Below are 25,147 nucleotides of genomic sequence, written 5' to 3'. Positions count from 1 at the left end.
AATCAGGAAATCAGGATGCAAATAATATTCCTTAATTTACGTAATCATATTTTTTGAGTGCTTCGGTCGCTGGACCATGAATGCGAAAAATGATTACATTCACTGATCACATTATACAGGTTAATAAGTGTAATGTTACTTAATTCATAAAAGAGTCCGTAGCAAAATAACACCCTCAGCGTTTGGGTGCGCATCGAAGAGTCCGTTATACTCGCGTGGTGGAGTGTCCGTGAGGGAGACCCGTGCTGCTCGGAGTGCTGTTCCCGAACGCGTTAAACGGGTTGTGATACGACGGCTGCATTCCCGCGAAAGAGCTGGGAATCATCGAGATGGTGTTCGGCGCCATTAGCGGCACGTCGTCGGGCGACCGGCGCAACGTGAGCGCGTAATCGGGCGGACAGCTCAGGTGGATCATGTCGTGGCCGTGCAGCGAATCGCAGTCGTGATCGTGATCGTGGTCGTGGTCGAGTTGTTTCATCTGCAGGGACATCAACTCTTCGCTCGGCACGCGGGGAATGTCGTTCGCTAGGTTTCTCGGAGGACTGAGTCTGCGACTCGACTCTAGCCGGTGTTTGTCCTTTTTGTAGTAAAGCGCCGCGAACGCGAGGATGTTTAAGAAGAGAAGCGAAGAACCGACGGCGATCGTCACGCTCAGTTCGGTGGAATAATCCCGCGCTTCGATGATGACCGTCCCGTCGGCGTGCTCCGATGTTTTCTGCTGATCCGACATCTGTTTGGTGTTTGCTGGAGGAGCGGGAGGATGGCGAGTGGTCGAAGGCCAGAGTTTATTGGACAAGCGTTTGGTGTAGGAGAAAGGCGTTGTGTCTTGCGGTGGGATTTTAGTCGTCGATGAGACGTACTGGAAGAGTTCGTTGATGTTGTGCAAGTGTGGCACTAACTCCAACCAGAAGGCGATTTTGGTGGCTCTGTAGTGGTCACGAACACGAGGCTTCAGGCCGATGTGAAGGTACAGCTGGTCTTTAGGGTTGTACTTCGACCAGGCCACCTCCTCAAAGCGGTTCGGTTTAGTGTGGATGAACTTTGTGTCTTGGGGAACTGGTTGATTTGGGTCTCTGTGAAGTAGAGCAATACAATATGCCTTTAATGTGCAATACACACTACCAGTCAAAAGTTTTGGATCGGTAATACTTTGAAGAAAGGCTCTTCTGCTCAGCAAGGCTGTGCATATTAGGGGTGTAACGACGAGACCCTCATGTCACGATTCGATAGTGAACTCACGATACGATATTATTGCGATACTCCAAGACATATGGTAAAAGGTTAACAAAAAATGACCTGTTGATTAAAATGCTAAATTTGGTTTTACATTGTGTGTGTAAATGAATAGTGTTGGACTTGGTGCTGAAACCCAAAGTACAGGACAATAGAGACACCAGAATAACAATATTCATAATTCTGAAGCTGAAAATACAGAATTATTTTACGAATATGTTTGAACTCTTTCACTGACTAGATGTGTTTAAAATAGTGTAGGACACTTTTACTGGTAACATCAGACATTTGGCATTATCAGGACACACAAATATTCCCCCATTGCATTATTATACATTATATATAGTTGTTTAATGTAGAACTGACACTAAAAAAATGTGATTTGGGGTGAACTATACACAATACATATTGTGTATAGCAATATGACTACAAAATCTTAAATAATATTTGAATAAAGGGTGAAGATGTAAATTTTTCCTAGGCCTGACGTCACTTTAGGCCACAACTGTACATCTCAATATGCATTTTATTAATCAAGGCAATGCTGTATATTGTAAAATATATATTTTACTACTATTGTTTTCCAGCACAAATATGTTCTTAACTCATAATTTTTTTTTTCTTCCAATGTCATACTTTTTATGTGAAGCCAAAATGAACTTGAAATACTATAGGCATTTAAGCATAGTTAAAATAGACAGGTCACAGATTTAATTGATTAATTAATATTTTATTTGATTCGTGTCAGTGTACTGCACTAAAATAAGTCAAACTTTGACTAAAATTCACTTCAGCAATGTCTATTATTTCTTCTTATTATTTCTAAAATAATAAAATAAAATAAAGGTATGTGGTAAAATAATTGAATATATTAAATATGTTAAGTTTATTTATTGATTAAAAATAAATCTTTATATATTAAATATATTCCATGAAATAACCATGAATCATTTTTTTATTCTAGAAGTTATGTTCTTTAATAAAAACAACTACATATTTTACATTTTAAAATAGAATTAGGTTATTTTAATATATTAATAATAATTTATTCATACTTTTAAAATCAATTTTAATCAAATTTAAATTCCTGCGGCAAGTAAATGTCTGTTGATTTACGAATATTTAGATATTTGTATGGAGTAAGATGATATTTTTTGCAGTGAGGTGCTTATGTATTTTCTCTACTAATTTATTTAGTTCATGTAAACGCATGCGTCATGTACTCACCCAGTTTTGGCAAAGTTAGTCCAGTACGTCATGACCACGGCACTCAGCATAATGTCATTCTTGGAAAAGTTGCAGTTAAACAGATCCGTGGGTCCGATCATGGGAATGCCGAAAACATAGGGAAGTTCGTCTCCGTGCGCAGAGTCGGCCCAGGCCGGTTTCATATCGCTCTGGCAATGGTGGTAAAACGCGTAAAAGTACGTGGGCGACCCGTATTGAGCGTGCAGATCCGCTGTGGCCACGGCTGGCGCCACCCACTGGTGATCCGTGAAAAGCGCAACCAATGTTTTCCTGCGCATCTCCGGGTTTTCCCTGTCCGCCCAATCCGTGTACATGAACTTTATGGTTTCCCGCAGGGTGTCTTTTCCTTCCGGATAGCCGTACAAGTGGTCGACGAATTCTGAAATTGCGAACTCAAAGTCGTTTCCGGTTATTCTGTCCTCGCTGTCTAAGATCCCGTCCACGAACTTGTATCCCTCGCCCTGGTTGACTCCCAGCATGATGTCATAGTTGAGGAACTCTCCTTGCTCCATGAGGATCTGCGGGTCGTCGGGAATGACGTCTCCGTCGATCACGGGTCCGAATGCGATGTGGTATTTGGCAGGGGTGATGTTTTGTTCGATGAGCTCCTTGTAGTTTTTGTTTTGGAGGCATTGGACCAGCTCCACCGTGTCGTCCTCGTTGCAGCCGACCTTCTCGGCCAGCATGCGTGTGTATTTGGCTGGCTGGTAGTTGACGGCCCAGCTGGAGAGAGCCGTGCCACTCTGAATGATTGCTTTCTGAAACAGATCTGAGACACAAACACTCAGTGTTAGAGAGTCATGAAACACTTAATTTAAGGATTTTTCTGATGACTCTTTTTTGAAAGCCAAAATGTTTAAAATCCCCCTGTGGTGTAAATCCAGCTTTTACTGTTGTTTATGTGTCTATGTGGTGTTTTTAATATGCTTTCAGACAAACCATGTGTAAATTCATAAGTCGACACCATTGCTGAGTATTTCCTCCTTAAAACTGCAGTGAACCAAAGACAGTCTCAAAAACACGCTTTGAAATCGCTGGTGTTTCTGACGTCACAAACTACCTTGTAACCAATCAGATCAACGTGTGATCGTCAACCAGTGGATCTCTGAGCTGAGCGAGTGAGTGGAGGCGGGGCTCATTTGCATATTCATAGAACCGCGCATACTAAATGAGACAAGGGTGTCGAGTTACATTCAAGACATTTTGGTGATCAAAGATGAGTTTTAAGGGATAAAACGATTGATTACAGGGGGACTTTAAACATTTACTGGAGAAGCAAAATGACTTGTTTTCTGAAAAATGTGTAAAAATAAAGTGAGTTTATGCTTAAATCAAGAACAAATATCTGCCAATGGGGTCTGAAAAATCTAATTAATTCAAAGGGAAAACAAGATTATTAACTGACTTTAGGACCCAGCGGAACAGCTCATTTGCTCCATATAGAGATATAAGGCCATCTAGTGGGTACAGTAAAATATCAAGTTATATATATCATTTTTCTCACCAGAGGTCGGCAAAGACACTCAATGTAAGATATTTGAGCTGTATTAAAAGGTTTGAGCATGAAATTATTTTGAATTCAAGTTGTTAAGAAATGTGAGGAATGTGCTTAAATTACTATTTATTTATTATTTATTGATCAAATCTAGAAATTTAAAGGTAAATTAAATTAAAAAATAAAATAAAAATCTCCCAAAAAATTGCATTAAAAAATAGAAAAAATATTATCCAAATTAAATTAAATAAGCTTTCAGGAAAAAAATATATAATAATAATAATAAAAAAAAAATTATATATATATATATAATTTTAGGGCTTCGCGAGCGAAGGATGAAGGTTATAATGCCTCAATCTTCAACAGACCTTCAGAATAGTGTGAGAGGGTCAGCAGACTGACACACGAGGCTCCTGCTCCCGAGCCGAATATCGTCACTCGCTCGGGATCCCCGTTGAAGGCCTGGATGTTCTCCTTCACCCAGCGCAGAGCCTGGATCTGGTCCAGCAGACCGTAGTTGCCTTTCGCTGCCTGATCTCCAGTGCTGAGGAAACCTGCAACACAACAACATCTGGAAGATCAAGAACTGGAGAACTGGACACACGCTCGGATGTACAAACATTCATAAGAGATTTTATTTGGGATGCTGCATATTTCACTACAGACACAGCCATCTTCTAACCGTATACATACTGGGAACTATATTCTCAGAAGATTCTTCTATATTCTTCTATATTCTGGCAGCGGTATGCTAGCTGGAGCCATTAACCTCCAGTCTTTGTGCTAAGCTAGGCTAGCGGTGGGTGCGTCAGACAGAGTTACGGCACGCACAGAGATGAGAAGGGTGTGTATGGACTTATCTAACTCTGGGGGGTACGGTGAAGAAGTCCCAAAAAGTCAGCGTGTTCCTTTAATCTAAAATAACAGTTCTTTATTGTCATCAATGAACCATAAAGGTTCCTTATAGTAGAAAAAGGTTCTTTTAGATTATTAAAATGTTTTAAGAAAATGAAAATGGTTATTTTAAGAACTGATCTCTGAAAAGTGGTTCTTTTATGGCATTTCTAGATGGGGAAAAAACGTTATTTTTAAAAAACTTCAGGTCCTCACACTGTATATCATGAATTCACACGGCAAAAAATGATGTTCTTCCTCAGTGTTTCTGTCTTGTTTTCTAGCACAAATATCTAAACATTCTTATATCAAGACACATTTACTGGAGATATTAAAGGTATTAAGACTTGTTAACTAAAAAATGTATCAAAACCTTCAGGTATTTCTTCAAACAAAACATGTAAGTAAACATTAGCACTTTATTTATGTTCATTTCGCTAGTCTTCAGTGGTTATGTCACGTCCAGCAGAACCTTTAAAGCGTTTTCAATCGTTCTCAATCTACGTATCAGGATCAGCTCAAGATATGAAACGGCAAACTCAATTTCCCTTGAATCTGCCCTTGAGGATCAACACTATCATCTATCATAAACGCGCGTGTCGATTAACACCTGTTAATGCTTCTTCACCGGCGTTTAGGCTTCCTTTCGCTCGCATTAAAAAATAAACGTGCAATGGATATACAAAAGGTGGATTTTGTGTGTGTTATTTATTGATGAGCTTTCTGAAACGTATACAAGCATCTCTGAGGCCGTTGCATTATTAATTCCAGCGATGCACAAATAAAAAACGCTTTGGCTGACCTTCACCCATGATGCATATATCTCCTGACTCCAGGCCAGCGCTTGATAAAGGTTAATTGAAGTCCTCTTCAGTGATGTAGGACTTTCAACTGGGCAATTTATTCCTGAGCAATAAACACTTCGCCTCGTCCTTCAATGAGCCGTGCAAACATTAAGACAAAGCTTTGGCTGTTACACACCTAGAGAAGAGCCTGGTTATCTGTGACGGAGAGGAGCTAAACGAGCTCTTTAGCAGCTGATGGTTCTGATGTCATCGGTTCATTTTGTGGCAAAATGCCGAGAGGGAATCAGCATTTATCACACGCTAAACGTTTCCCTCGTTTCCCCGTCACAGGGTCTATCCGGGCCGTTTGCTTCAGTTATTTACACTGTAAACATTATATTGTGCAGAAGACTTTTATCAGACTATCATCGATGACTAAAACTAAAACCATAAAAATTGTGTTGCATGAAAGAAAATAAACACTAACTGAAATAAAACAATGTATTAAAATACATACAATATACATTTTATTTCAGCAAGTTTCTAAGGCTTAAATTTGAAATTCAAAAAAAAAATAAACTAAAACTAATAAATAGAAATGAACAAAAACTATAACGACATGAACTAAAATTAAAGTGAAAACAGAAAATATAATAACAGTTTTCCTCAAAGAAACAAGAGATTGAAGTGATTATAAAATGTGAAAACATTACAGGCTCTAAAGATGAACTTTAGTGCTTTGAATTAATATGTCAAACATTTACAGACAGAGTTCATTACAAACAATGGACAGACACTCTAAACTGAATACAGCAAACACGGTTTTATTCACTGACAACAACAAACATCTGCAGAAAACATGATGCTCTTCCTCAGTGCTTCTGTCTCCTTTTCCAGCACAAATATCTAAACATTCTTAAATCAAGATACATTTACTGGAGAAGCAAAGTGACTGAAGATATTAAGACTTGTTTACTGAAAAATGAAGTGAGTTTGTGCTTAAAACTAGAACAAATATCTGCCAATGGGGTCAGAAAAATAAACTTATTTTCACTTTGAATAATGTTTATTTTTCTGACCCGACTGACAGATATTTGTTCTTGTTTTAAAGCACAAACTCGCTTCATTTTGATACAATTTTCAGAAAATAAGACTTTATATGTAATTTTGCTTCAGCCTTCTTGATTTAAGAATGTTTCAGTTAAATTTGATAAAGACATCCCAATATTGAATTGTGGCCTATTTTACCGCCTAAGAGATATTATATACACTACCATTCAAAAGTTTAGGATTTTTTTAAACACTTTTATTCAGCAAGGACGCATTAAATTGATCAAAAATGTCAGTAAAGACATTTATATTAAAAATCATCACAGAGACCTGAAAACAGACACTAAATCACACAATATGAACCATTTTCAACATTAATAATAATCATAAAATGTTTCTTGATCATCAAATCCTCATATTAGAGTGATTTGTGAAGGATCATGTGACACTGAAGACTGGAGTAATGATGCTGAAAATTCAGCTTTGATCACAGGAATAAATTACACTTTACTGTATATTCACATAGAGAACAGATGATTTACATTAGAATAATATCTCACAATTTTTACTGTATTTTTGATCATATAAATGCCGCCTTGCAGAGCAGAAGAGACTTTCAAAACATTAAAAAATCTTCCTAACCCCAAACTTTTGAACGACAGTGTATTTCAAATCAATTAAGTTTTTACTATGTGGTTTTGTTCCAAAACAGCATTACAGAAATAGCAAGTAAAGAATATAAAAAAGAAAAGCTTCACTGTAAAACCCAACAAGTTAACTCAACTCAAACCGATTGAGGAAACTGATTGTGGCAAACCATTTAAGTGTAAAAATAAATACATATGAATATTGTGAATGTATTTATTTTTAAACTTAAATGGTTTGCCGCAATCAGTTTCCTCGATTGGTTTGAGTTGAGTTAACTTGTTGGGTTTTACAGTGTTTAATTGAGCTCTGTTATCTGCAGAAGACAACATCTTCCACATAGATCAGTGAATTATGCTCATCTTTTTTGACATAAATATTTTGACTTGCGATGACATAAAGTGTCAGAAGGATTTCTCTGTGAGAGGATGAGACGCTGCAGAAGGAACATGAGACACAGCTTGTTCAAACACACTGTCAGATGAAGACGGGTCTTTAGCTTGCTGTGTCGATTCTCCTTGGACCTCGAGTCTTGATCTGCTACAGCGTCAGTCAATCTGTCCCTGCTGGAAAACACTCCAAGTCTCTGAAGTACTGAACACTCAGAAACATCTTGGGTTATTTTTTCTACCCAAATCCTGAGCCTTTAGGGTAAATTTTTTGTGTAAATTCAGTGTTTGATTAGTTTTTGTGTAACCCAGATCCTGGGTCAGATGTAACAACCCAGTGTCTGGGTAGTTTTTGTGTTACCCAGATCCTGGGTCAGACGTAACAACCCAGTGTTTGGGTAGTTTTTGTGTTACCCAGATCCTGGGTCAGATGTAACAACCCAGTGTTTGAGTAGTGATTGTGTAACCCAGATCCTGGGTCAGATGTAACAACCCAGTGTCTGGGTAGTTTTTGTGTTACCCAGATCCTGGGTCAGACGTAACAACCCAGTGTTTGGGTAGTTTTTGTGTTACCCAGATCCTGGGTCAGATGTAACAACCCAGTGTTTGAGTAGTGTTTGTGTTACCCAGATCCTGGGTCAGACGTAACAACCCAGTGTTTGGGTAGTTTTTGTGTTACCCAGATCCTGGGTCAGATGTAACAACCCAGTGTTTGAGTAGTGTTTGTGTTACCCAGATCCTGGGTCAGACGTAACAACCCAGTGTTTGGGTAGTTTTTGTGTTACCCAGATCCTGGGTCAGACGTAACAACCCAGTGTTTGGGTAGTTTTTGTGTTACCCAGATCCTGGGTCAGACGTAACAACCCAGTGTTTGGGTAGTTTTTGTGTTACCCAGATCCTGGGTCAGATGTAACAACCCAGTGTCTGGGTAGTTTTTGTGTTACCCAGATCCTGGGTCAGACGTAACAACCCAGTGTTTGGGTAGTTTTTGTGTTACCCAGATCCTGGGTCAGATGTAACAACCCAGTGTTTGAGTAGTGTTTGTGTTACCCAGATCCTGGGTCAGATGTAACAACCCAGTGTTTGGGTAGTTTTTGTGTTACCCAGGTCCTGGGTCAGACGTAACAACCCAGTGTTTGAGTACTGTTTGTGTTACCCAGATCCTGGGTCAGACGTAACAACCCAGTGTTTGGGTAGTTTTTGTGTTACCCAGATCCTGGGTCAGATGTAACAACCCAGTGTTTGGGTAGTTTTTGTGTTACCCAGATCCTGTGTCAGATGTAACAACCCAGTGTTTGGGTAGTGTTTGTGTAACCAGGATCCTGAGACAGACGTAACAACCCAGTGTTTGGGTAGTGTTTGTGTTACCCAGATCCTGGGTCAGACGTAACAACCCAGTGTTTGGGTAGTTTTTGTGTTACCCAGATCCTGGGTCAGACGTAACAACCCAGTGTTTGGGTAGTTTTTGTGTTACCCAGTTCCTGGGTCAGACGTAACAACCCAGTGTTTGTGTAGTTCTTGTGTTACCCAGATCCTGGGTCAGACGTAACAACCCAGTGATTGGGTAGTGTTTGTGTAACCCAGATCCTGGGTCAGACTGAACAACCCAGTGTTTGGGTAGTGTTTGTGTTACCCAGATCCTGAGACAGACGTAACAACCCAGTGTTTGTGTAGTTTTTGTGTTACCCAGATCCTGGGTCAGACGTAACAACCCAGTGTTTGTGTAGTTTTTGTGTTACCCAGATCCTGGGTCAGACGTAACAACCCAGTGTTTGGGTAGTTTTTGTGTTACTCAGATCCTGGGTCAGACGGAACAACCCAGTGTTTGGGTAGTGTTTGTGTTACCCAGATCCTGGGTCAGACGTAACAACCCAGTGTTTGAGTAGGTTTTGTGTTACCCAGATCCTGGGTCAGACGTAACAACCCAGTGTTTGGGTAGTTTTTGTGTTACCCAGTTCCTGGGTCAGACGTAACAACCCAGTGTTTGTGTAGTTTTTGTGTTACCCAGATCCTGGGTCAGACGTAACAACCCAGTGATTGGGTAGTGTTTGTGTTACCCAGATCCTGGGTCAGACGTAACAACCCAGTGTTTGGGTAGTGTTTGTGTTACCCAGATCCTGAGACAGACGTAATAACCCAGTGTTTGTGTAGTGTTTGTGTTACTCAGATCCTGGGTCAGACGTAACAACCCAGTGTTTGAGTAGGTTTTGTGTTACCCAGATCCTGGGTCAGACGTAACAACCCAGTGTTTGGGTAGTTTTTGTGTTACCCAGATCCTGGGTCAGACGTAACAACCCAGTGTTTGAGTAGGTTTTGTGTTACCCAGATCCTGGGTCAGACGTAACAACCCAGTGTTTGGGTAGTTTTTGTGTTACCCAGTTCCTGGGTCAGACGTAACAACCCAGTGTTTGGGTAGTTTTTGTGTTACCCAGATCCTGGGTCAGACGTAACAACCCAGTGTTTGGGTAGTTTTTGTGTTACCCAGTTCCTGGGTCAGACGTAACAACCCAGTGTTTGGGTAGTTTTTGTGTTACCCAGATCCTGGGTCAGACGTAACAACCCAGTGTTTGAGTAGGTTTTGTGTTACCCAGATCCTGGGTCAGACGTAACAACCCAGTGTTTGGGTAGTTTTTGTGTTACCCAGATCCTGGGTCAGACGTAACAACCCAGTGTTTGGGTAGTGTTTGTGTTACCCAGATCCTGGGTCAGACGTAACAACCCAGTGTTTGGGTAGTTTTTGTGTTACCCAGTTCCTGGGTCAGACGTAACAACCCAGTGTTTGTGTAGTTTTTGTGTTACCCAGATCCTGGGTAAATTACGTCATATGCTCTCATTGACAAATGCGGAACAATTAGTTCATGCGTTCATGACATCAAGGCTAGATTATTGTAATGCTCTACTGGGTGGTTGCCCTGCACGCTTAATAAACAAACTACAGCTGGTTCAAAACGCAGCAGCTCGAGTTCTTACCAGAACCAGGAAGTTTGACCATATTAGCCCGGTTCTGTCAAAACTGCATTGGCTCCCTATTAAACATCGCATAAATTTTAAAATATTGCTGATTACTTACAAAGCACTGAATGGTTTAGCTCCGCAGTGCTTGAGCGAGCTCTTAACGCATTATAGTCCGTCACGTCTATTACGATCTCAAAATTCCGGCCAGTTGATTATACCTAGAATATCAAAGTCGACTGCTGGCGGTAGATCCTTTTCCTATTTAGCACCAAAACTCTGGAACAGTCTTCCTACCATTGTCCGGGAAGCAGACACACTCTGTCAGTTCAAAGCCAGATTAAAGACACATCTCTTTGACCTAGCTTTCACATAATACATTATAGACTTCTATAATTTAATGTTATGCTGCATAGATTAGGTCAGCCGGAACCGGGAACACTTCCCAAAAATCCTGATGTACTCGTTACATCATGAGAAGAATGGCATCTACGCTAATTTTAGTGTCTGTGTTTATCCCAAGGTTTTTCCTGCAGCCTGCCGGATCCAGGCCGTATCCAGATCTGACGAAGGACCTTCCCCTGGACCGATGACAACGCAGTGCTGAAGTGCCAACTAGTCTCTCCCTATGGAGGATCCCACTACCACTCTACAGATAAGGCGTTGTCGGGAAAATTCGTCTCGCGGTCCTACCCCAAAGCAACAAATAAAATAAAATTCCTTATCAAAATTTATAAGGAAAGACAAGTATTTTGTTTAGGCTTGGCTTGTAGGGAATTCCAAACCTGCGTATATTCTAACGCACATAACTATAGAACCCATTCTAAATGCGCATGTGAACGCCATCAGTGTTTCTCACAGGTTCGCGTTTAAAGTCTGTGTAGAGAGAATGGTGTCGTCTTAGCGGCCCCTAATTTGGTGACAAATGATCGTTGCGACGGAACCAAATCAATTAAAACTAACTTTAGATGGAAATAACTTAACTCTGCTGTAAAGCCGAAACAATCTCTGTTACCTTAAATTATACGTTTGTCTCTGTAAAGCTGCTTTGAGACAATCTACATTGTTAAAAGCGCTATATAAATGAAGATGACTTGACTTGACTTGACTGGGTCAGACGTAACAACCCAGTGTTTGGGTAGTTTTTGTGTTACCCAGATCCTGGGTCAGACGTAACAACCCAGTGTTTGGGTAGTTTTTGTGTTACCCAGATCCTGGGTCAGACGTAACAACCCAGTGTTTGGGTAGTGTTTGTGTTACTCAGATCCTGGGTCAGACGTAACAACCCAGTGTTTGGGTAGTGTTTGTGTTACCCAGATCCTGGGTCAGACGTAACAACCCAGTGTTTGTGTTACCCATTTCTAATCCTCACTGTGTTCTTTTGTTCAAGGACAATGAGTTTAAGGAATGAAATGTTTATTTTCAGTGAGGAATCTATTTTTGGCAGAACTTTTATTTTTGAAAACATTTAACTTTCACCTTCATGACGCAAATAAATTTAAGATCCTTTAATGAAGGATCTGAAGGTTTTCTCTTTCTAACTTCATGTATTTATGCACTGTGAGTAAAAGAAAAGCTAGAGCTTAAACAGGTTTCATAATCTAAAGTTTTAATGAGCACATATGCAAAAATATTTGTCTGTTCATTTTTCATGTACACTACCATTCAAAAATTTGGTATAAGATTTTTTAAATGTTTTAGAAGTCTCTTCTGCTCAGCAAAGCTGCATTTATTTGATGAAAAATACAGTAAAAACAGTGAAATATTATTATAATGTAAATCAGCTGTTTTCTATGTGAATATACAGTAAAGTGTAATTTATTCCTGTGATCAAAGCTGAATGTTCAGCATCATTACTCCAGTCTTCAGTGTCACATGATCCTTCAGAAATCACTCTAATATGAGGATTTGATGCTCGAGAAACATTTATGATTATTATCTGAAAACAGTTCTTCTGCTTCATATCTGTGAGGAAACATTCATACATTTGGTATACATTATTGTTCAGGATTCTTTGATGAATAGAAAGTTTAAAAGAAACAGCTTGAAATAGAATCTTTTATCACATTATAAATGTCTTTACTGTCACTTTTGATACATTTAATGCGTCCTTGATGAATAAAAGTGTTAATTTCTGAAGCTCTTCATGTGGCGGTCATAAATGACAGATTTTAACTAACTTGAAATAAATGTATTTTAAATACATTTTAGTATAGGTTTTTTTCACTAGAAAATGAAATTTCCAACGTAAACTCTCATAAATCTTAATGCTTTTGATCAAAGACTAAAGCTTCGTGTCTTAAAGACTCTTGCAGATTATTGCTGAAGAGAAAAAAAAACAAAAATACTGTTTTAAATTTGTATTTTTTTTGTGTGTTCACACAGCAAGTGCCAAAACCTTTACCAAGTTTTGTTCCATTCCGGTGAAGTAAAAAAAAAAAAAGAAGAGTGTTAAAACAAATCACACTGACCCCAAACTTCTGAAAATCAATGTAAAATAAGAACTTGTGGGATTCAAGGACTCACCTAAAACTCCTAACCTGTAGTTGACAGTGACGACGATCACGTTGCCGTAGCTGGCGAGGACACTGCCATCGATCATGTTCCCGGTTCCCTCCACGTACGACCCGCCGTGAATATAAACCATGACCGGCTTCAAACCCGAGTCGTCGTGTGTATCTGAAAGAAGACAATCACTTCATACAAGCAACTGATACAGTGTTTAAACTCTCTCTCTCTCTTTTCTCTCTCTGTCTCTATCTCTCTCTCCCTCTCTCTCTCTCTCTCTCTCTCTCTTCTCTCTCTCTCTCTCTTTCTTTCTTCTCTCTCTGTCTCTATCTCTATCTCTCTCTCTCTCCCTCTCTTCTCTCTCTCTCTCTCTCTCTCTCTCTCGTACACAGGGAATACAGTACTGTAAAAACAATGATGTTATTTCTTGTTGTATAGTCTTGTTTTCCAGCACAAATATCCTAAACATTCTTAAATCAAGATACATTTACTGGAGAAGCAAAATTACTTTAAATGTTAAGTCTTGTTTTTTTATTAAATATATCAAAATTAAGTGAGTTTGAGCCTAAAACAAGAAAAGAATCAGAAAAATAACCTTTTTTGCCTTTGAATGCAGTTCTCTGACCCCACCGGCATGGTTTTTGTTCTTGTTTTAAGCATAATGTTTTCCAGAACTCAATATCTTCTGTCATTTTGCTTAAATGTATCTTGAATTAGGAATGTTTCGATGGAAAACGGGACAAAAATACAGAATACGTTTCTTTGTGGTGCAAATATTGAGGGAATCTTTGGTGAATTATTCCATTAATTGAACTGATCTCAGTCTGTGATCCTTCTGTGCATTTAGAGGAAATGTTTTGAAGATTTTGCACTTAATCGAAGACGACCGAGGACATTACGGTGCTTTTAGCTGCCAGTGTTTTATATTACATCCATTAAGTCATTATGGTCTCCATTAGGCAGAAGATTTAGGCCGAAACAAACTAGAACTCTGTAAAACGGGATTTTTGCTGGACAATTATGAAAAACCGCTGACTGTTTCCATTAAGCATAAAATATGAACTAGTGTTTAATGAGAGGATGTTTACCGTTATAAGTTACCCAAGTTTCCCAAGAGCATTATTGAGTTTTTTTTTAAGAGCTTGAGTTTCATAAAGCCATGCAGCCGCTCGTTCTCATGTTAATTAAAATAAACTGATCTTCATATAAACACAGTATGAAATATTTATATAACTGCTGGTGAGAGTGTGTACTGTATATATTCAATAAAACCTCTGATCGTAGAATAACACAAGCTCATTCTCATCATTTTTGATCTCATAAAGCCTACTGTATCATATTTGATACGCATAAATGATCAACATGATCAAAATTTTGTTTGCACACAATCTCTGCATTCCTCCTGTGTCTGACTGATAGTTCACACTGTTTTATCAGTTAAATGTCTTTAATTGTACAAGCGTCCTCCTTCAGCTCGTGCTTCACGTGTCTTTAAATCTGATTTTTATCAAGTAAACATAAGAATAACTCTGATATTGTTAGTAATATTTAAACTGAATTGAGGTTTACTTGATTATCCATCATTATTTATCATACAAATCATGAGTATCAAATATGATCATCAGGCTTTGAGGAAGGTTAATTTGTCATTATTGTATTGCATTGCATTATATGTTTTAAAACTAGAGAGCTTTGATCAGAAAACTAAGCATTAAATATCATCAAGGCATATTATTGGCAGATATTGCTATTTATATGTATTTTATGTCAGTATCTGCTGTACTGTTAAATATCTCATTGATTTACATTACAAGCATCAGAATTTCTAATATCAGCATCTGCAGCAAATTGCATATTTTTGCTCAGTTTGAGGCTCTGAATAAAATTGAGCTGCTTTTTCATCCATATTCTCACTATATGAGCCATAAACTCCAGACAGATCAAATATGATACTCAAAAAACAAACAAAAAACATGCAAACTTTGTTTTAGATTTTGTCTAAAAGTTCAATAAACTTTTCCATTTAAAAATAATATATATAGAGATTTACTTGGAAGGAAAATTACTTAAAATATTAAGTCTTTTTTTTTTTCTTTTTTTTTTATGTATCAAAATTAATTGAGTTTGTGCTGAAGAAAATAACAGATATCTGCTACTGGAGTCCGTTTTGCTTTTGAATTAATTTTTCTGACCCCACTGGCATGATTATTATTCTTGCTGTAAGCATAATATTTTCCAGAACTTAATATCTTCAGTCATATTACTTAAATGTATCTTGAATTAGGAATGTTTAGATTGAAAACGGGACAAAAATACAGAATTTTTTAGATTTTGTCTAAAGGTTCAACTTTCCCATAAAAAAAAAAAAAAAAGTATATATATATATATATTGAGCTTTGTTAATGTAGTGAATTTGGAGTAAACATTGTGGGGAAAAAATATCTTATATAATCACTCAATTGTATTAATTATGTATATAATATAGTGTATTATATGGGTCAAAATCCATAAATCAAACACTATTACATGAACTCTGAGAAAACCCTAAAAACATAAAGGCATTTTTAAACAAGCATATAGATTAATGTGAACTGTCTTTAAGCAAACATAAAATAATACATTTTAGACATTCTGCTAACTATGAGTCACTTTGCATGTCAACTAACTTCTTAAACTATAATAATAATCTTTAGAATAGATATGGGTTGGTATATATTGAAATAGAGAGTAACTCTAAACACTGAGAGAGAGAGTCGCAGAGAACAATATTTGCATGACTAACACTCTTGAGTTTTAGATTTAATGTTTTCTGGCATCACAGTATTTCATCATGTGATTCATTATGTTCTGCTCCTCGAGGCCAAGAATCTATAACTAAAACCTCACCGCAAATCCAACAAACAGCATATTTTGTTTTGCTCTATGTGATAAATAAGAAACAACATCCACTGGATACGCACACATAAGATCACGGCAATCCCACGAATACACGGATATAATGATGAGCGTGTTACGGTTTCACACACACACTTCTGGTCCACATTTGAGTCAGTCCCTTATTGAGAAATAATCGATCCAAGGAGAAAGCATGAGAACTGCTGATTATAAAGATAAGTTCTTCAAAACCAAGAAATATTTTTTTATTTGATCCAATATTTAAAAGAATGTTCTTCCTCAGTGTTTCTGTCTTGTTTTCCAGCACAAATATCTAATGCTGATTTCATTTGATTGGTAGGAACTCTATTGTGTCTTATTATTCTAATTTGATTTATTGATCAAATGTCAATATCGCACACCCCTATGTGTATACATGTATATATTACACTCGAATTACTTCTAAATGTTTAATTTTTACTTTAATATTTGCTAAACGAGCTTAAATGTATGCAACATTTATTCAAAACTATATAAAATATGGTATACTGTAAAATATGATAGAAATTATCATGCAAACCAGGGGTTGTGTGGAGTATTATTATTTTTTAAGTTCATAAGCAGTGTGCTGGGTTAAATGAACAACCCGATTTGCTGGGTAAAATTAACTCAACACGCGTTCTGTCTTATATATTTATATACAGTCAAACCAGAAATAATTAAGTAATGATATTGATTCACTAGTGTGTGATCAGGACACTATAGTTCATTTATGTGAGTGAGGAGAGCAAAATAAAGTAAATTGAGACATATTACACCCAAATATTCTTCATACAGAGACTACCAGTGACATTTGGGACCAATAATGATTGGGACACTTTGAGCTGACCATGTTTTGCTGAAGTGTGTTTTCTTTAATTGCTAATGCTCTTTTTACACACAGACTGAACTAAGTGAAGCATTGCTTGGTGATTGGTTGAGCTAAACTGGTATTATCTAATTGTGTAGTTAAATTTAACAGCTGACAGATATTCAACATAATTCATGTGTGAGACAGTCTAACAGAAGGACGGACAAAACCAGTCAAATATCAACTGAGTTCTGCTCATATTTTATTACCGTTCTCTAAACTATAGCGAATACACTGTGATGATGTTGAAGGTGTCTGAATAATTTTTGGTTTGACTGTATATATATATATATATGTATATATGTGTGTATAAGTAATATATTATAATACCTTCCTCAGTGGGCACGTAGATATTGAGGTACAGACAGTCTTCGCTCTGGTCGTGCACGTACGTCGCTACCGTGTCCAGGTTTGCGGTAAACCACACCGGGAGCATGTCCGTGAGCAGGAGCCGGTCCTCCAGGAACTGTGGACACACCGGAGCGAAGTGTGTGGCGTTCCTGATCCCGGGCCACGACGAAGGCGGATCCGGGGCCTGAAACCGGCGTTCTCCAGTAGGGGGCGTCGCGTACGGGACCCCCAGGTACTGCTCCACGGGGCCCAGGATCTCACTGGCCAGCGACACCCGCAACCCGCGCAGCTTACCGTAATTCGTGGTCACCGTCGTGTATTGTGCTTGCTGGCAAACGACGAGCGTAACTCCACAAATCAAAGCGAGGATCTGAAGGATCATTCTTGAGGAGAGCGAATGTGCAAACATGCTGAAAGAAGTCGTAATCCTCACAACCGCAAATCTGTTAATCCGAATGTGTCGCGGATCCTCAGGCGAGCTCTTCCCGAGCCTGATGGCCTGTGGGAGCTTCGGCTCTCGTGTTTACCGTATCTTCCATGTTTACCGTTTTCTTGATTTAATTCCGGTCGGATTGATCGGCCTGTGGGAGAGAGAAATCGTGATTTACTGTACGTACACCGGAAGCCCTTTTTACAGTATTTTTATTTTATTAAATAAATGCAGCCTTGGAGAGCAAATATCTTCAAGATGTTAGGATATCATTAAGATCACAAAATTAAGTTTATTTACTCTGAGAATTCATTAGCTATAGTCTAGACCAACTCAGCTTTACTTCTTTTAAATATATTGGTAACACTTTACAATAGGGTTCATTAGATAACATTAGTTGACATGAACTGAGAATGAACAATACTTCTACAGCATTTATTAATCTTAGTTAACATTAATTTCAACATTTATGTTATTAAAATCAAAGGTTGCATAGAAAACAATTGTTTTAAATTTTAATAATATTTTACAATTTTACTGTATTTTTTTATCATAAATAAATGAAGCCTTTGGTGAAAAACTTCTTACAGATAACTTCAAGATATTAGGCTATTATTAAGATTACAAAACCACAGATGCAATCTCTTTAATATCTCAAAAAGAGCACGGGATCTCAAACCGAGTGTGTCCGCTAATATTCACGAGTGTCTGTGGATCTCAGTGGATTCACTCCTGCATTTGTACAGTAATGCCAAATCATAGTACTGTAATTTCAGAGGTGTTTGTGTGAAATTACAGTGACAACGCCGTGAGAAACACAACAGGCTTTGTGTTTTCCTTCCATTAAAATGAATGAAATGTTCAGAGTCTCGGCTGGCAGGAGAAAGTCCAGGCTGTCGTATAACACGATAAATCTGGCTCACTCATTCAGCATTCGTCTCTGAACACTCAAAGCCATTAACAGAGCTGTCAGACACACACACACACACACACACACACACACACACACACACTTCTGCAGGGTTAGCAAGATCTCATCTGTGGGCGGCCACTCGCCGAATGTTGAGCAACATGGCAAAGGCACTCAATATATTCTTCATGAAGACCTTTCAGTGAAACATCCTTAAAAGCAAGACACATTTACTGGAGAAGACGGATATTAAGGCTTGTTTTCAGGGAACGCATCTTGAATATTAAGAGAAAACTAGTGAAATAATTTAATAAAAATTCAATGCAATAACAAAAACACTTTTTCAGAAAATCCATCTTGAATATAAAGATATTAAACAAACAACAAGAGAAATAAAAATTAAATTCAAAGAGAAAATGCAATTTTCATCAAATGAATATAAAGATATTAATAGAAAACAAGTGAAATAAAATTAAATAAAAATGAAATGCAATAACAAAACAATTTTTTCAGAAACTAAACCTTGAATATAAAGATATTAAACAAACAACAAGAGAAATAAAATTTATAAAAATTAAACGCAAAGACAAAATGCATTTTTCAGAAAATATATCTTAAATATAAAGATATTAAGAGAAAACAGGTAAAAATGTAATTAAATAAAAATTAAACGCAATAACAAAACATAAACAAAAGAAAACAAGTAAAATAAAATTAAATGCAATAACAAAATACACTTTTTCAGAAATTCCATCTTGAATATAAAGATATTAAACATAAACAAGTGAAATAAAATTAAATAAAAAATAAATGCAAAGAAAAAGTACACTTTTTCAAAAGATTTATATAGGCCTATTGAATATAAAGATATTTAAACATAAACAAGAGAAAAAAGTTTAATAAAATTTAAATAAAAAATTTATTCATTTATTTAAAATAAATTCAATGCAATAACAAAATACACTTTTTCAGAAAAAAAAATATCTTGAATATAAAGATATCAAACATTTAAAAACAAGTAATATAAAATGAAACAGAGACAAAATACACTTCAATTTCTAGATTAATTAATTAATTCCAAGCATTCCAAGCATTAATATCAAATCCGCTTCTCTGGGAAACGTCTTGCTTTAAGGATGTTTGCACAGGACAAGAAGACAAGAAACAAGAGAGAGAAAAGTCTTGAGAATTTGACTTTTTGCAGTGTAAACAAGCTGAAGCAAAACCTCAGCAGAGTAACTCATTTGTTCACATTTGAGTTGAGCATTAGCCTTAAGCTTTTAATAGGAAAAACAAAAACAAAAAAAAACATTAAATAAACTGCGCTTAAATGATCCGAATCAAGCCAGAATTAAAGAAGATGCCGTACAGAACATCGTGTCTCAGTTAGCTGGTGTTAGAACACATCAAACTCTAATTTCATTTTCAGGAAAACACTAATCTCCCCTTCACTTCATCATCAGTAGAGGATTCAGGCCCAACAAACACAAAACTTTAATTAGTTTTCACACAAAACCTTGACAATCACAAGCACATTGTTCTTGGCGAGTTGGAACGTGTCGCAGTTTTCACATTCACAGCTAATTCCTTTCAAAACTCACAACGTTGCTTATTTGCAGTGAATCTGCAGCACGTCACAGTCGACCGAGCGAAACCAGGAACAAACCTGTCCGGCTTTAACTACAAATGTTTGATCAGGCCGTTTCTGTAGCTCAGACAACAAGCGCTCGCAACACCGCAGCCATGGGTTCCATTCCCAGGGTGTGCTTTAACTGATAACATGCAAACCTTGAATGCATCGGATAAAACCAAATGTGTAAATGTAAATGCATTCCAGTTGAGATGAACTTTTCCAGTTGTGTGTGATTTACTGTACATTGATACTTCATTTCTAGCCTGATCTTTTCTCTGAGTCCATCACCTGATCCATAAATCTTACAGCATCTACCAGCAGGAGACTTCTGCTCTCCACAACCACACTAACCCTTAGAAACCAGTAACTACATGCACAAAACTTCATATGATCATACCTGGCATGCAACACTGATTAATATGCATTTGCTCAAGAATCATATATTAAAAACCAACCCTATTCTGCATGTTTATCTTCAGTGTGTAATGTTGCTGTCTGAGCATTAAAAAGTGAGTTATTCTCTATATCAGTGTCAGTGAACTCCTGAAACGCCTCCATTGTAGTCTTGAGTTTTTTCCGGGAACGAACACGTCACAATGTTCCTCATTTAAATAATTAATGCGCAGAATAAAGGGGCGGGGCCTGGTTGAGTTAGTTAGTAGTGTGTTAAACTGGCGGTTATGGTAAAGGGCGGGACATTTCCCAAACACACTCGAAGCGCTCGACCAATCACAACACACTGCTCCAGCCGACCAATCAGAGCACAGTGTGCTTTTCAGAAGGAGGGGCTTCATAGAGACAGGAAGTAAACAGAGCGTTACTGACAGACTGGGAAGAGAGGAGCCGCAACAATGGAGAATATGAGGAGAATAATCAACATTCAAGTTCTAGTAGAGCCTGAAAACAACAGTAGCAATAATAGATGCTCTTTATAAATGTCCAGACCTGCTTTCTGAACCTTAGAATAGACATTCAGTATTTTTTTTTTCTTTGATTATTATTTTTTATTTATTTTTCTGTGGGAAACAGAAATTCTGAAGACTGTATTTTCTCACAAGTCATTTTGTGGTTGACTGTGGCAGCATGTGGTTTAGAATGACATTATGAAGAGAGAATAATGACAGATCTTTCATTTTTTAAGGTGAACTTTCCTTTTAAGCCTTGTGGTTGTTCTTTTGTGATGCTTTTAGAAGTGACTCCCAGCGGGTGACTTTTAAACTATTCTCGTCTGCTGAAGCTATTTGTCCATGATTTTTGAGGCTGTTTCTCTCCACACATTTAATAATGATGCACATGTCATTCAGACACTGACTACAGCGTCATCATCACCTCATGTTGCAATGCAAATCATCAGACCTCATTTACTGCTGACAAATGCTGCTGATTTCCAATCAAACTAATGCATCTCAGCTAGTTTAAAGGATATTTAGTCCTCTTTCATATAACATTTCTATTGCTTTGTGCACCATACTATCACCTGGTGGTTCACTGATGAATAAAATTAATAATACTCACATTAATGGCAATGCATGCAACCCATGCCATGACAATGTATTTAATCAGCTGAATATGTTAATAGTGTTCACTCAAATGCTCAAACCTTCAAAAGCCACTTTAATCATCTAAACCACCCTGGGCGATTGATTACCTATGACTCTTTCGCATAATTCTATACGACTGCCTTCTTTTTAATGGCAATGTCTTTAATTTTTCTTGAAAACAGCTGAAAAAGTGGTGATGCACCAACAAGCATCTTGTTTTCTATTGCAGGATAGATGTGCAACTCTCTCAAACATCCTTAATGATTCTATTCTTATAATATATTAGTCATTCATGCATCAGAAGGTTGATATAATTGGGTCTCTTTGCATTAAAGCACAGGCCGTTCCATACAATCACCACTGACAGTTATTATTGGGGTTCTCAAGCATTATTAATGCATGAAATGAGCTGAAGAGCCTAATACTTAAGATTTCTGCCGAAAACCCAAATGCACTCAGACATTAAATCTGTGCAATCGGTGTGAACGTGTAAAGTAGGTTATTAAATCCCCCACAGATCTTACCTGCTTCACCCGGTTACTGTCCTGCGACTAACAGCCTGAATAAACCCAATCACTTCTTTACGAATGACAGAAACATAGCCATGTTTTCGACTAGATCGCTATATTTTCCATCTATCATGCAGTTTTCGTGACGATCGTCCAACGTCTATGTGATGATATATAGAAAGTCGAGAAAAATCTGATAGGGGGGAAAAAAAGACCATCTTCCTCATACAGACATAGCATATACAACCTGCGGGTACATTTAATATGCATAATCAGGCACAGCTGCTTACCTTCACAACAGCACAACCTGAGGTAAAAGAAATCTTAAATCCGAGAGATCAAGAAAAGAGACCGAGCGAAAGATGCGGACACTGACGCCAGCGCGGAAAATCTCCAGAAAACAGCGCGCATATTCATCGATTCTTTAAAAGGCAGGGAAGAAACGTCCTTGCATCAGAGAAAACCGCACAGATAATCCCGCACACAATAATCTCAATGCTCCGGTCGATCCCAGCGTCTTCGTGTGTGTGTGTGTGTGTGTGTGTGTGTCCCTCGATTCAGCTGGGGTTGTGTCGAAGGAGAATCTCAGTGGCTGCGGACTGACTGCATTAAACCTCACCGAGAGATTTACATGAGAAAAATGGAGAAGTTCAGAAATGACAGGACACTCTGTCAAACGGAGCCTTCAGAGAACTGCGAGACACACCTAATATCAGGCTGTGCACCATTCACGATATAGGATGGGTTCATCTAAGAACGTTTTGCGTACGTTCCCATTAACACGTTATTTCTTAATGTTCTCTGCACGTCCAGTTTCGAAGCAACATTCCATTTTAGAATTTTGCAGACGTTATCGCAACGTTACTTTTGAACGTTCTCTGAACGTTCTAAATTCCATGAACAACGTGTAAATAAAGTTTTTGTGTTAAGTAAAACGTTGTGAGAACATCACTAAAGAACAGATAACTGACTGTTTGCATCACTGGAAATACGCTTAATTATAACTTTTATTAGCGTAAATTCTGTGGACGTTCCCTGTATATACATCGCAACCAGCCAAACTGAATTGGAATTCAGTTTGCAATTTGCATTAGAATTACCATGAAATGAATGTCCCCGTGAAGTTTTTTTGGTTTTTAGTATGAATATGCTCGCCTTACTGTTATCTATTAGCTAGTGCGCTCCAATACGATGAAAAAACTCGCATTTAGAAGATATAATCACTCAAGTCAAAACTCACAGTCTCTCACTTCTGGCAATATGGATCAATGATTTTGATGACATCACTCTGCACTTCAGGTTCTCATCAGATTTCCTGTCCAATCAAATGCTCTCTAGAATCTGAAGCTCCGCCCCCTACATTATAAACAGACGCTGAATCTGTGGCTGAAATCGGTCACTTGTTCAAACTATTACTACGTTCTACATGCTGAAGGCACAAAGTGCACTAGGGGATAGGGAACGATTCAGACAAACGTTTTTTAAATGAAAACGGTGGTGCGTTGAACACCCTGTTCTGATGACGCAAGAGTTGCAACTACGGCAGCTGAGAAGGCCATTCTTTGTGTGTTTTTTTAAAAGAATTTTCAGAGCCTGATGAAATCTGTACACTGTAAAAAAAAAGTGTAATTTTACAGGTAATTGTCTGTATTTTTTTACAGAATTTTACCGTTTTGTCATTATACAGCAAATATCTGTAAAATAAAAGGCATTTTCTGTAATTTAAAGGTCCACTGTTAAATTTACAGGTAATTGCTTGTATTTTGGTTTTACATCAATTTTACTTTTTTTAAAAGGAACTTGTCTGTATTTTTACAGAGTTATGTGTAATTTTACAGAAATTATAAGTAATATTTTACAGATTTTTTCTGTGAAATTAGAAAACAAAGAAAAGAAGGTATAACTGCGGAAATCTGCATCTATTCAATATGTTTGCCTTACAGATTATTAAGCATGTGGGGGTTAAAGTGAGCTTTTTAAAGGTTAAATAATAGTTTTTGTACATACAGTACCCTACATATGCTACAGTTATTTTTTATTTCACATTTTATTTTATACTCATTTTGATCATTATTTCATTGTCTTATTCTCCCATAATTTCATGTATATTTTATTAATATTTTTCCAAATCTCCGTTGCTGCACATTCAGGGCTTTGTGTGTGTGAGTGCGCGTGCGCGATGACGCAGATTCAAATTCGCCGCCATTACTTTTCCGCTGTTTACTCCCGCCCACAACGGTTAACGTTAGCTGATCAGTCGAGTTTGGGCAAGCGGGAGATTTGAATTCAGTTTACCGGTACTCTCGTGAAGTGGATTGTGAGATCAACAGTGGTTCAAAGCAATCGTATTCGTCAAGAGCAGTTGTGAGCAGGAGCTGTTGTCAGAGTCAGTCCGTTTGAATTCTACGGAAATAACGCCCTTTTCTGTGAGCCTTGTTCGTCACGGCGGACATCATGCCACCCGATCACCGGCTGAGGTAAGAGTCTCATTATACTAAGTAAGTTAACATGTGAACGATATTTTATATTACATTTGTGTTACGTTTACAGTTTTCAAGCTAACGTTAGCATTCTTAAATTATGTTCAGTCATAACTGGCGAGAGCTGGAGGGCAAAACACTGAAAATGTAGCATGCGTCTTTACATTTTCCATCTGTTTTAAGAAAGATCAGTTGAACCCACATCTCAAAAGACCTAAAACAAGCTTTCGTAGACTTGTTATACATATCAAATTCTGTTTAATTGTGTATAAAATCTTCCTTAATACGCGATAGTAGGCTATCTGTCAGT

General features: G+C 37.7%; 1 protein-coding gene across 1 annotated transcript; it reads right to left on the bottom strand.

Annotated features, from left to right (window-relative positions):
* Positions 1–205: 205 nt before the first annotated feature.
* nlgn4xb (neuroligin 4 X-linked b) lies at positions 206–22,779 on the bottom strand (the record flags this gene model as incomplete). The annotated part of the gene is made up of 6 exons (XM_081367545.1): positions 22,648–22,779; positions 17,314–17,915; positions 13,218–13,370; positions 4,345–4,530; positions 2,461–3,250; positions 206–1,073 (listed from the first exon to the last, which is right to left on the bottom strand). The coding sequence occupies exons 2-6, from the start codon at positions 17,741–17,743 to the stop codon at positions 206–208; spliced, it is 2,427 nt and encodes an 808-aa protein (XP_081223671.1). The 5' UTR covers positions 17,744–17,915; positions 22,648–22,779.
* Between the last annotated feature and the right edge of the window lie 2,368 nt (positions 22,780–25,147).

The sequence above is a fragment of the Scardinius erythrophthalmus genome, assembly GCF_964197995.2.
Source record: "Scardinius erythrophthalmus genome assembly, chromosome: 6".
In the NCBI taxonomy this organism is placed as follows: Eukaryota; Metazoa; Chordata; class Actinopteri; order Cypriniformes; family Leuciscidae; genus Scardinius; species Scardinius erythrophthalmus.
Note: the sequence above shows the minus strand (reverse complement) of the source record. Positions and strands in the feature narration are given on the sequence as shown.